General features: G+C 37.6%; 1 protein-coding gene across 1 annotated transcript in view; it reads left to right on the forward strand.

The window, feature by feature from the left end:
• sh3yl1 (SH3 and SYLF domain containing 1) overlaps positions 1-13,923 on the forward strand; it is a 30,982-nt gene that overhangs the window by 12,972 nt on the left and 4,087 nt on the right. Inside the window, exons 4-9 of the mRNA XM_065288339.2 lie at positions 850-914; positions 5,621-5,733; positions 6,549-6,677; positions 6,833-6,989; positions 8,091-8,163; positions 9,989-10,060. Coding sequence (XP_065144411.1) covers positions 850-914; positions 5,621-5,733; positions 6,549-6,677; positions 6,833-6,989; positions 8,091-8,163; positions 9,989-10,060 — 609 coding nt within the window. The remainder of the gene's footprint in view (positions 1-849; positions 915-5,620; positions 5,734-6,548; positions 6,678-6,832; positions 6,990-8,090; positions 8,164-9,988; positions 10,061-13,923) is intronic.

The following is a 13,923-nucleotide window of genomic DNA, read 5'->3' on the forward strand; positions in this document are numbered from 1 at the left end:
TATACACTATTTGGGATTTCACCACTAGAGGTCGCATTTTCAAAACGATAACAAAGGTGAAGGTAAATTACGTTATGAAGGAGTATAAAACAATGGGAGATGTCATATTCTCCATCGAGATATCTATGGAATTGGCTAATCATGTTCACAAATAAGATAATTAATTAACGTTTTATTGCCTGTATGTCTGATCACATTAATTTATGCAATTGTAATAAAATTTGTGGCAACGCACAATACTAGATGCTTTTTAATTACCACTTCCGCATTTGTCCACATTTTTTTATTTGTTTAACCAGGATAGTCCATTTGAGAGATAAAATCTCTTCTTCCAGGGAGTCTTGACTAAAATTTGTTGCCAGTTTCTACAACCGGAAACCGAGGATAGCATTTCTTCATTGATAGGCGGCAACGACAAGGGATGAGCCATTATTTAAAATAGGAATTTCTCTGCATTTACGAATCCTTGGGAACTTTTATATTACTCAAATCTTACATATTGTGGCTTTAAGTTTTGGAAAGTGTTTTAGTAAATAATATTTTTCATAAAGCACCGAATAACAATTTAAGAAGTATATATTTGCATGCGTTTATGTAAACATTACATGCGTATGTAAGGAAATACAGAAAAATAAAAATAAAATAATAAGAATATAAAATGCAAGAAATGAAAGTACTGTAAAGTAAAATGAAAGCAGAACTAAGCGAGGAGAGATAAAAAGATCTGTCCCAAGTGTCCAATAGGTCCTAAGTAAAGTTTTTTTTCTGTATACAGTTTAATATCTTATGTAATTAAAAAAATATATATTTAGTCAGTTTGATAACTTTGTTTTGCTGTTCTTGCGGCAGGGTGGTCTGCTCCTTCAGCCATTGGGATTGCCGGACTTGGTGGAGGATTTGAGATAGGGTTGGAGGTAAGATTTTTTAAATTGTTAATGTTTTTATATAATTTATGTATGTACTTTACAGTCTAAACCTCTGATCAGTATGTAGTAATTAAACCCTGGCTCACACTACAAGATTTTTTGCCTGATTTTACCCTTACAAAAATTGTAGAGAAGGTTGGGTCCAGGACCTCGATCAGTTTCGATGTATAATGTATAACGTTTTAAGATCAAATCTTAGACCTCCCAATCTGCTTTCAAGTCATTTGGGATCATATTAAAAAATTTTGATATTTGGGATTTTAAATCGGGATGATTACAGTATGTCATAGTTTCACAATAGCCAAAGAGATACCACAATAATGTGGTAAGAGGTTCAAAGGATTTTTCATAAATGACTCATTAGTACTTTTTTCTTAAATCCAAGGTCAGTTAAAATCAACTAATCTTCATCCATTTTGTTGGGAGCTATTTATGGTTCGGGTACTGGCGTCATCATTTCTCCATGTGTAAAGTAGATGCCCAGGTCTCTGCACAGGAAACCACTGTGCATGTGTCCAGTTAAGGTCATTTGTCACCAGGCAGAAAAGCTCCACTTTTTTTCCATGACCTTGAGCTGGTGTTCGGGATGAGTCATTTGTGTACCGAGTGCCTGTGGATCTTGACAGTCTTGATTAATATTCTTGAACAGCCTTCAGGCACAATGGTTAGCGCTGCGTTCACTGTCTTTCATTGGGTAGAAACACACCTGTTGAGTAGGAAGGGGAGCAGGTATCTAAAACTGTTTGTATTAAATTGAATCAACTGCAAAGGGCATCTTTGTACAGTACTGTATTAAGGTTCCAGGATTCCTAATCTCACTTTAAAGGAATAGTTTACTCAACATGTTACTGACCAAATAAGGACATTTTGTAAAATGGTCCAGTGTTAACTTGTTTGGATGAAAGGACAGATGTTTTTCTTCTATTAAAGCATAAAATATGCACTTTGTAACATCCTCAAACGCTGGAATAACAGAGATCCTTAGGTTTCATACACATATGTGAAATCCCGTTGGAATACATGCTATCTTAAAGGGTACAAATTATGCCCATTTTGCGGTATTTTCATGTTTGTACCTTTAAATGCAAATGAGCTACAGCGCCTCATTCCCTTAAAGCAGGGGTGTCCACTCCTGCTCCTGGAGGGCCGGTGTCTCTGCAGAGTTTTATTCCAACCCTAATCAAACACACCTGATCCAGCTAATCAAGGTCTTACTAGGCAGACTAGATACTTTGAGGCAGGTGTGGTAAGGGAAGTTTTAGCTAAACTCTGCAGGACACAGGCCCTCCAGGACCCACTTTGGACACCCCTGCCTTAAAGGGACACTCCACTTTTTTTGAAAATAGGCTCATTTTCTATCTCCCCTAGAGTGAAACGTTTCATTTTTACCATTTTGGAATCCAATCAGCCGATCTCTGGGTCTGGCGGTACCACTTTTAGCATAGCTTAGCATAATCCATTGAATCTGATTAGACCATTAGCATCCCACTCAAAAATTACCAAATGATGCAATAATATTATGCAGAATCCGAAAATAGGCCCCTTGGTAACTTTCAATACCAGGTAACTATTTTCGGGCACTGCGTAATATCACTACGCCTGCTGCCGCCATGTTACAGCAGCAAAGTCCTTGATTATTACGCCGGAATGGGAGTATAGTCCTAGCCATATCTGCTTAGAAAATCACAACTTTTAGTTTTCCTCAGTTCTTAGTACACAATGTAACTACAGAAGAGTCAAGTTTTAAATAGGAAAAATATCAAAACTCTTTGGTCATTTTTGAGCGTGATGCTAAATGCTAAAAGTGGTACCATCAGACCCAGAGATTGGCTGAATGGATTCCAAAATGGTAAAAATAAAATATTTTACTCTCGGGGAGCTGGAAAATAAGGCTATTTTCTAGGGATGTCCCAATCCGATCACGTGATCGGAAATCAGCCCCGATCACGTGTTTTCAGACTCGATAGGAATCGGACGTTAACTCCTGATCAGGACTCGGATACATATGCAGGGTTTAAATTGGGCCAGGACCGTCCGGGGCTAAGCCCCGGCACATATACTGAAGGTCTCGCTCTGCCCCGCGCCAGTGTACGCGCTGCGCTGGTGCGTGTGAACTGACGCGAATAATAACGTGTTTTCATTCATAGGCTTCACACACTCGTGTATGCGATGCACCCACAACAAAACCGGGTTTTTACCGCTCATTTAAACAACGCGTCGATCGTTTTTGTCACTACAGGCATGTGCTCAGTTAATCTACATCAGTACGCAGCTCCGTGTCTCACTCAGAACCTCAAGAACGCGCATTCGCACAGGAGGATCACATTACACATTGTAGAGATGAGAGATAGAGAGAGAGGTAAGAAGGGTGCACACGTCAAAAAAAACTTAATAGAAGTCTACAAAGTATTAAAGTATGTATAGTAGGGATGTAACGGTATCACAAATTCACGGTACGGTAGTATTTCGGTAGGATGCCCACGGTACGGTAATTATTGAAACATTTACAAGAAGGAAAAAACATATGAAGACTTGGAAAAACTGCCATAAGTGTACATTAAACAAGACTGAACATTACAATGTACAAAGTTTAGTTTAGTGTAGTGTTTACAATTTTCATAAAAAGGACAAAAATAATTAGACCATGTAATAAAATAAAAAATAAAGTTTCATGTTTGTCAACTTTAAACAACTCCCAATCAGTCAGGTTTTAAGAATTGAGTCACTCCCTCAATTGACCTAGTTTTTATTATTATTATTATTAATGCTAATGCTTGATACTCCTATGAAAGCAACCGTTGTGATTGTAGAATCAAGAAAAGATTATGGGTTTTAAGCGGGTCAATTCCTGAAAACAAAAACAACCCAGTAAAAATGAAAATAGCAGCTTACTTATTGTAGCCTGATTGTAGCTGGACTTAGAGCTGAGGTCAGCTCACTCAATGCAGGGGCGCGTTTCCCAATCGGAAGTCTGCAGCCTCCATTGGTCGCATTTGCAGGCTGCATACGTCATGAAGACCGTCTTATTTCAGAATATTAATATTTTTCAAGTTGACAATTATTCTTATTTAATCGTATATTGTTGTAACACGCTAACATGACTTGTGAATGTAATACTCAGTTAACTTAAATACACCAGGCATGTAATGACGGACGCAGCCTGCATATGCGATCTAAGGAGGCTGCTTTCTAATTGAGAAACGGCACATACTCTCCTCATTCACGGATTTACTCACACTCATTTTTTGTATGTCCATCACATTTTGTCCTTTCTCGTTTCTTGTCACAGCGAACGCGAACTTATTCCACACATCAGATTAAAAATCCGCGTTTCTTTTGCTTCCGCCATTGTTGCTCCACTTGTAGAGAGGCATCAGAGTGGCACGCGTGGGATTATGGGAATTGTAGTTCCCGCGTCCCTCCACTCGCTGCACTTGGCCGGAAAAAAACTACACGTGTTGCCCGGAAGACCTAATATTTTACCGAATCAAGTGACCACGGCTGTACCGAATGTTTTTATACCGCAATACCACGAAATTTATAATACCGTTACATCCCTAATGTATAGCCATGTCAATCATCTTATTACAATATGTTAACTAGATAACTGGATACAACTTATTGTAAAGTTTAATAAAATAATGTATTTTGATTATACAAATCAATTACGACCAAACTATAGTGATTGTTTAACTAACTGCTGACCAGGTTAGGGAATCTCTCTGGCTAATTTATAAGACATAGCCTATTGCTGAATCAGTATGTTGTTTTTCTTGTTAATTGAGTCTTTTTGGGTAGCCTATCTTATGCCTAGAATGAGTCAAGGAGGTTGAGTCTTATAACTTCCTTCAAAGTTTGATCAATAGTGCATAATGACATGTTACAGAGGTCCAAAATGTCAGTGAAACACGCCATGGCTTTGCTGTCATCAGGATAAAAAACATGTTACCCCTTGAACCCTCCCTCCTAACAGAGCATCCCCACAAAAAAAAAACCCAATTTAACCCCTGAACATATACTATATTCTCATAATTTCTTAACACATCAATAGTTATGCGCTGGCACAGAGTTAGACCCTTTTGACTACACACAGAAACAGCAATGCGTGCGGCATGATATAAGGAACTGGAAGGATCTGTTTTTTCGCTCTTTTTTTATGTATTATATAAGTATCGGATCGGGACTCTGTATCGGCAGATACTCAAAATCAAATGACTCGGACTCGAGGGCAAAAAAACCTGATCGGGACATCCCTACTATTTTCAAAAAAAAGTGGAGTGTCCCTTTAACCAACAGACAGTGAGGGCTTTTGTCTGATTCCTCTGAATACAGTCTGAGATAATAGTATCTTTAGCCACATTAGTGCTACAATGTGCTAACAAACACATTTAGAAAAACATTTGGGTGCAATTAACCAGTTAGTCAGTGGCAGTGGGCGGGACTATGTTTGTGTGACATCACATTAACAAGCGAATCAAAACAGCATGTCTAATGAGACTACTTTGGTTTAATGGGGATTCAAAACGTTTTATGTTCACACACTGCCAATGTTCAAACACACATTTATGTCCACACCTTGTAAAAGGGAGAGAGACCAAGTATTAAGAAATTCTGAAAGTCATATTCATTTTCCATTAAAACTGTAAGTTTTTATTAAAGTTAAAACAACATTTGTTCCTCCTTTTCACAACCAGGCATCAGATTTTGTCATTATCTTGAATGAGAGGAGAGCTGTGGATGCTTTCAGTAAAGGGGGAAATCTCACACTGGGTGGAAATTTCACTGTTGCTGTTGGCCCTGTTGGCAGGTAGGTGAGCTGACGTCACAGTGCAATACCTCAGGCTGTTGACAGGGGGCAGTGGACTCGGTTGTAGTGACTTGAATAAAAGCAGGTTATGGCTGTTTACCTATGTTTTTATTATTTGTTATTTTACAATGTGTTCGCATAATTAACAAAATTGAAAAAATATAGTTTTGTATGTATGTTGCGTAAGAAATGCACATTTCTTCACTCAAGAGATCAAGTTAAATGTCTACTCACGATGCAAGATTGTCCAGTTTTATTTTGTGAAGTCAATTTGTAGATTAACGTTGACTTGATACTAATGGGACCCCCGGACCACAAACCAGTCATAAGGTGCATGGGTATATTAGTAGCAATAGCCAAGAATATATTGTATGGGTCAAAATTGTTGATTTTTTTATGCCAGAAATCATTTAATGTTCCATGAAGAGTTTGAACATTTCCTACCATAATAAAAATATTAAAACTTTTTTTATCATTAGTAGTATGTGTTGCTATGGACTTCAGTTGGGCAACTTTAAAGCCGATTTGCTCAATATTTATATTTTTTTGCACTCACAGATTAGAGATTTTTAAATAGTTTATATTGGGGAAATATTGTCCTATCATAAAAATCATACATCAATTGAAAGCTTATTTATTCAGCTTTTAGATGCTGTATTAAAATAAATTGCCCTTATGACTTGTTTTGTGGTCCAGGGCCAAAAATATTCATTTTTGTAGTACTGTAATTTAATGTTAAGAAAAAGAGGAAGAAGAAACTTTAACTCTTTTATTTTTGTTTGGTTTTTTGGTTGTTTTGTCTCTTGTCTGAGCAGGAATTTGGAAGCAGACGTGGCGGTTCGCAGCACAGCGGCTGTTTACTCCTACTGCAAATCTCGCGGCCTTTACGCCGGCGTGTCTCTCGTCGGTTCTTACCTCATCGAACGCAAAGATGCCAACCGAAAGTGAGTACATCACAATGTCATTACTCGTAAAGTTTAAATCTTGCATTCAAGCCCTTAGGCACCGATGTCACTTCATGCATTGACCTCCTTTTCATTGTGTTTGTGATTTCAGTTTATTTTCAATATTTTAACGTGTGCTTCACTTGCTATTTGAGGTTTTATGGGCAGGAGATTCGTGCTTCTGCGATTCTCAACGGAGATGTGGAACCTCCACCCGAGGCATACGACCTGTATACCGTTTTGGAGGACTACAGAGAGAAATACGCCTCCGACTGGCAGGGCAAATTTATGCGCCCCATCGTAGACAAGCAGGTTACTATCTATAAGCTACTACCAGGCTCCTAATACTTACAAAACTGCTTTTCTTAAAGCGAGTTAGCAGTTTAGCACTTCTGATTTCATCGTCCCGAAGTCAATAGGGTTTAGGTAAAACTCCTTAAATAAGATCTTGGGTTTAATGATCGGTACCATTTTAAAACTGGACGGCTGTATATGGCATACATCTATAACTACGGCATCTGTCAAAAATCCTGAATGGTACACTAATGAGCAGTCTCACAGGAATGAAGCTTATTTTCATTATCCAACTAAACAGTTATGCTTAAACCACGCAGTTACTTTCTGCTTATATTGTGCGTGTTATTTTGTCTTTGCGCTCTGTTTAAAACTAATTCATTTGACTGACAACATCACTCAACATTTATTTCAAAGACTCCCCTGCATTACTTAACAATAGAAAGTATTATTATATTTACTGACAGTCATTTTACGCATTTTGGGAATTTTGCCATACACAAAGCACAGGAAACTCCCTAGTGAAAAATTGTGATGTAGGCAGCAAATCTGTTGTGGGTTTGGAATTAAGATTTGAACAAATTAAACCTAAATAAAAAAAACACTGGGTATAATTCACTGACATTGGCTTTTGACACCTTAGATTGAGAGCTTTGTTTGATGGCTACTATAAATCATACTACCATAAAACACCGCAGATGACAGTAATAAATGCCTTCCAATATTAAAGTTGTGGTAAAATAAACATAAAAAAGTTTTGGTAACCCATGAGAGGGCCTGCCTTTTGTAAGTACATGTACAGTATGTAATTGAATCCCTTAGTTATTATTTAAAATGAAGCATTATGAATGGAAAGCTTATTTCCAAGTCTATAAGGTCTGTTACTGTGAGAATATTACTGTATAAATGAAAATGCAGCTTCAATTCAAAACCCTTTTTATTCAAGCTAAATATTTATACGAGTAACAGGAGCAAAAGTTCAGCAGAAACTATTTCATTTTTCTTTTAGTTACAGGAACAAGTGGATTTTTATAGCTTTAGTACCAGTCTCTGTTCATCTACCTCACTGGGCGAGAGACAAGCCTGTTGATATATTTTTGGGTGTTTTTGTTTTCACAGATGAATTCAGCACCATCTAGACCAAGACCCCCTACACAGAAACCTGCCCGCCCTTACACACCAAAACAAGAGAGTAAGAGAGTCAATGATCATTCTTATCTACACACTGCAAATCTTTCATAGTAAACATATGGTCACTTTTTTATTGTTAAGGTTTTTTTTAGCAAGACAAATAATAAACAATACTGTGCTAAAGTCTTATGGGGCATACACACTAAATGCGAATTCAATGATTTGCATTAGTAGATTACATACAAAGTCAATGTAAAGATGCAAATAAACGCAACCTCGCGTGGGGCGATGAGAATAGACAAGGTTCCCACGGGTCCTTGAAATCCTTGAAAGTTGTGAATCTGGGGAAAAAATTCAAGGCCTTGGGAAGTTTTTGAAAATATACATACATAGATACAGAGCATTGAAAGTGCTTGAATCTCTTTTATGCAAGAAGTTTTCTGGAAAAGAATCCATATTATTCCCTGTGTAGTGTAGGATAATATCATAAATATTCTAGACTTTTTTTAAGCACACGTGCTTAACTGTTTGCTTTAAATGCTTATATATTTTGTATGCGAATGTTGATTCATACCAAAATGCTTTTTTGCATAGTTATGTTTGACACATGAAAACGTCTCTGGTTACGTAGAGTTTCGTTGCAAAACGAGATAACTCCGTTTTTAACATTTTTGTCAAAACATGTTTATTATTATGTTATTATGTTATCATGTTATTATTTTGTTTTATGGTGCTACTTAGCTGTATTTTTTAAGTTATGAAGGTTTAAATCAAAACAAACCAACTGCAGTTGAATTGATATTAATTGGAATGCACAACCAAAAAATGAGATTTCTGAAAAAAAAAAACACGGAGTTATCTGGTTTTGCAACGAAACTCTGTTGTTCCCTGTGAAGGGAATGAGACGCTGCGTATCCCTTGCCAAACTACCCGCGTCCCTGTAACACCGTCTTATTTCAGATAGCGATATACTTACTGGCCCCAGCGTCACCCTGTCTTTGTAATTAAGCCTCACCATTGGTTGAATTTGATATAAACATTCAGGCACACTTACCCCTGGAGGCGTCCCCAAAGTGTCACCGCAGTGACGCAGTGTGAGTTCCCTCAAAAGGGAACTGTAACAATGTATCTTTAAAGGTAACACGATGTTACCTTGCTCTCACTGGGAATGTATCCCCACATTTAGTCCTTGAATGTGAGGGTATTGGACCTGGAAAGTCCTTGAAAGGTCCTTGAATTTGAAGTTAACTAAGGTGTGGGAACCCTGAATAAAGCAAATTGGGCGGCGCGATTGCCACGAAAAAACAAGCTTTTCCACTTTAGCATCTTCACTAGTTGAAAATATTTTTGAATGCATTATGCTGCGTACATGCCAAACACGAAGCATCGCGTTCCTCGCTATAGATTACTCGTGGAAATTAACTTTGTTTTATGCAAATTTTCGGCTTGAGTTGAATATTTTCAACTTTCGCGGAAGACGTGTTTAAAGCGAATACCGCGTGTTCGAGGCAGTCACGCCACCTAATTCACGTCATTTGCATCGTCCACACGACTTCGCATCTATTGGTGTCTTTGCATTGACTTGGAATGTAATCTTTTTGCGCAAATAGCTAAATTGGTTTCTTGTATGTACGCCCTATTATGAAGAGTACACAAATAAATCGTCATTAAAACCAAAGACTTTTGCACAATACTATATGTTTCTTTGAGTTAATATCTTGAAATATATTTATAAACAATTTATGCTACATCGTTAACAGTGGCATATGGTAAAAAACTATTGGCTTATCATCGGCTCTCATTTTTGAAACACAAATCTTTATTAAATGTCTTTTCAAGCGTCTCATATATGATTAATATGTTAATAAAGCCAATTTTTTTCACAGCTTCTTCGGCAGTTAAACCTACTCTTTACCCCAGTTTGAACAACTGGGACAGCTGGGATACCCAAAGCTCAGGTGAGTGACTCCAGCGTGACAACTTTGAATGATGTTTGCTATGAGAGGCTTAACATATGAATAAATGGAAAAGTTTTGTATACTTAATTAACAAAAAATTCACACAGCTATTAAAACTATGATATCATACATTTTTGCGCAAGTATACCTTTCATACTAAAACAGTATTGTTTGTACTGTGAATAAAGACGCTTTACACCTGTGACAAACTTTAATAAGATGATAGAAAAGGATTTGACTGTGTGTTTTGTGCGGCGCCACGCTCGTTCAAGCATATCACCGACTGAAATATCTCCACAAAAGGAATTATTTCTTGTTTCACATGATAAGGTTAATCACACACGTTTTTAAAAAAACATAAAATACCTCTGAGAGTAACGTTGACAATGTAGCCACGCATATCAGTTGACATTGATAAATTATAAAGTGTATTAAAACTGCTACAGTAGATTAGCGACGGTTAATTTACTCGCAGAAATGCACGAGAAGAAACACCCAATGCTGTGTGCGATCTTTTATTGAGCAGCTCAGCGTCTGGAGGGTGATTTGTGTTCTCCTCAATTCAACTCCGCTAACAGTAACATTTATTTTCATTTGGCTCCCAAAGGCCCGCGTTTAAAGTTGAATTATGGGGGTTAAACCAAAAAACGGGCCTGTAGAGCAAATTCGCCTGCGTTTGGACAAAGTCACTCAGACTGGATGGGAAGATGCCTTGAAAGGCCTGTGTGCTCTTTGCCAGCTTATTAAGAGTATTTAGCTGGGCGTCAAACACATTCTTTTTCATAGAATGATAACATTATCATTAGGGGTGTGAAGAGACACCCCACGAGACAAGAGATACAATCTTAGTACTTTTTATACTTTTTGAAATCAAAACTGACTTTTTTTAATATTGCAGTGTTCACTATGAACAATTTATCTGTGTGGGTCATTATTTTGCCCTCATAAAATCTGAAAATGTACTTCCGCTCTTTTGTGGCCACCCTACTTTGATGACATCTGCTTGACGGCTTGGGAAGGAGCATCTGTTAACCCCGCCTAGGGCTGTCACGACTATAAAATTTGGCTGACGGTTAATTGTCTAATAAATTGTGACAATTATGACAATAAATTGCATGTTTTAAGGCTTTGCCGATTATGGCGATTAATTGGCGCTTTTAGGGCTTTGACGTTTAATTCTCATAGATTTTTGGTTTGTTCATGAAAAAATTTTCACACATTGTTGTGATTATTTAAAATAAATCTTTTGCAAGGTTTTCCTGGCAGTAAATATTAATACACACAAAACCTATTTAAAAGCAATGAATATTTCTTTCAAAAACTGAAAATTCTGGAGGTCTCGTGACGGCAATTAAGCGTTTAGCGCGGCGCGGTAGATGCGGTTCCGCCTCATTTTTGTGTCTAGTTCGCGTGAATGGCACGGATTGAGCATTGCCGTGGCAAATGCTGGAGTTGAAAAATGTGAACTTTGGCGGAAAAATGTGCCGCGTTAACCAATCAGGAGCTTGCTCTAGTAGTGACATGATTACAGGATGCGAGCAGAGTCGCAGAAGCCCCTCATGACACAAATTTCTGCTTAAATTTCACGTTCGAATAAAGCGAATATTCTGGATTGAACTCAAAATTTTCAAGTGGCAAACTAGACACGGTAAACGCGAATTTGACGCCTCAAACGCGGATGGTGTAAACCCACGGTTACAGATCCTTAAGAATAGCATCCTTCACTTCCCTAAATTTGGAATTGTTTTGGAAATGTAGGTTTTACCTGGCTATTCAAAATGCTTATCAGAGTTTCGCAGAATTTCTTTAAATACTGATTTTCCACTGTATTAAATGGTTTTGCAATGTAACACGTTACACTTTTAGTCAGGGAGTGCCATTAGATACTGTCTCATTTATACAGGCACTGCAGCTCCCCCTTGTGTTTTTTAGAGAAATATGCAATCATTGCGGTGATCTGAAATCAGGGTTCCCACGGATCCTTAAAATCCTTGAAAGTTTGTGAATCTGGGGGAAATAATTCAAGGCCCTGGGAAGTTTTTGAAAATATACATACATAGATACAGGTCATTGAAAGTGCTTGAATCTGTTTATGCAAGAAGTTTTTGAAAAAATTATAGAAAATCCATATTATTCCCTGTGTAGTATAGAATAATATCATAAAAATTCTAGACTTTTTAAGCACACGTGCTAAACTGTTCGCTTTAAATGCTTATATCTTCTGTATGCAAATGTTGATTCATACCAAAATGCTTTTTTGCATAGTTGTGTTTGACACATCAAAACGTCTCTGGTTACGTATGTAACTGTTGTTCCCTGAGAAGGGAATGAGACGCTGCGTCACCCTTGCCACACTTCCTGCGTCCCTGTAACGCATCTTTAGCAATATTTCAGATAGCGATATACTTCCTGGCTCCCGCGTCACCCTGTCTTTGTCGTTAAGCCTCACCATTGGTTAAATTTGATATACACATTCAGACGCACTTACCCCTGGAGACATCCCCAAAAGTGTCACCACAGTGATGCAGCACGAGTTCCAAAAATTTATCTTAAAAGGTAACACGATGTAACCTTGCTCTCACTTGAAATGTGTCCCCACATTTAGTCCTTGAATTTGAGGGTATTAGACCTGGAAAGTCCTTGAAAGGTCCTTGAATTTGAAGTAAACTAAGATGTGGGTACCCTGAGTTTTTCACCTCAATTCGTGACATTTTAATACTGTGTGATCTCGTAGCCCAAGATTTCATCACATGTCAAAAGCCACTTGCTAATAGATGGCGTGTATGTATGTGGATTAAAAACTAGTCATCACAAAAATTAAAATGAAAACATATCGGCTTGTGATAGCAATAACTTTCCAGGTTCTCTCTTTATGACAGGAAAAACAGGAGTGTTACTAAAAAATGTAGCAAAATTGCATAATGTGGGGTCTTGCTGGCTTCTGATCTACATGTCTTGCACAGTTGCATTTCATTCATTATGAGTGAATGATGCTAAGAGAGAGGGAGATCAAGCGTGCCAGGGCTTATGTAAACGAAAGACAGACACAAAAACAATGTGAGATTTACTGCTGATGCAAAGGCGTGAACAGATACAAACATAATAACGAATGCTTTAAAATGTCTGATAAACACTAAATATGTGAATTAAAGCTACTCATTTTCATACCAATTAAAAGCAGTTTTACTTACTTTTTAGAAGAGCAAGTCACTCTTATTAAATTTATTAAATTAGATGAGTTTATGATCGTGAATTATTAGCACGATCAGCTAATAAATCACTAATTTCCTCTATTTACACCCTAAATTAAAGTAGGAGTTATTGTGGTGCATCTGTTCAGTTATTTTTATCCGTTGATTCAGATACATAAATGAACGCAATTGATTGAAATGTGCACGTGCCTCAGCATGATCCAGACACTTCGAGACGGCGGTAGACAAAGTTTCATTGTTCAATTCTCTTTGGGCTGGAAATAAAAGTCCCTCTGTGAAGCTTAATTACTGGATTTTGTCAAATTATACGTTAATATTGTACCCGGTAATAAAAGTGGTTCTAAATCATCAGATGTCTGACAACCTAAATGACAGGTACAGTTTCGACTGACAACTTCACCAGGACAACCAGTATTTTTATGCATAACGTTGTCTTAGGTGTGCCAACCGTGCCAAAATACCAGCCAATAGCAGCCATTTGACCAGAGAAGGGGCTTGCATAGGAGAACCAAATGAACATGTGTATCACCAATATTAAGTGTTAAAGAATGGATGCTAATTGCCCGCCGTCCGTTTGGTGTGTCAGTGCAACTTTAGACCCAGACGTAGCCACCATGTGGCCAATGTGAATCAAACTCGAAGTCTGTGCTA

This window comes from Paramisgurnus dabryanus, chromosome 17 (genome assembly GCF_030506205.2).
Source record: "Paramisgurnus dabryanus chromosome 17, PD_genome_1.1, whole genome shotgun sequence".
NCBI lineage: Eukaryota > Metazoa > Chordata > Actinopteri > Cypriniformes > Cobitidae > Paramisgurnus > Paramisgurnus dabryanus.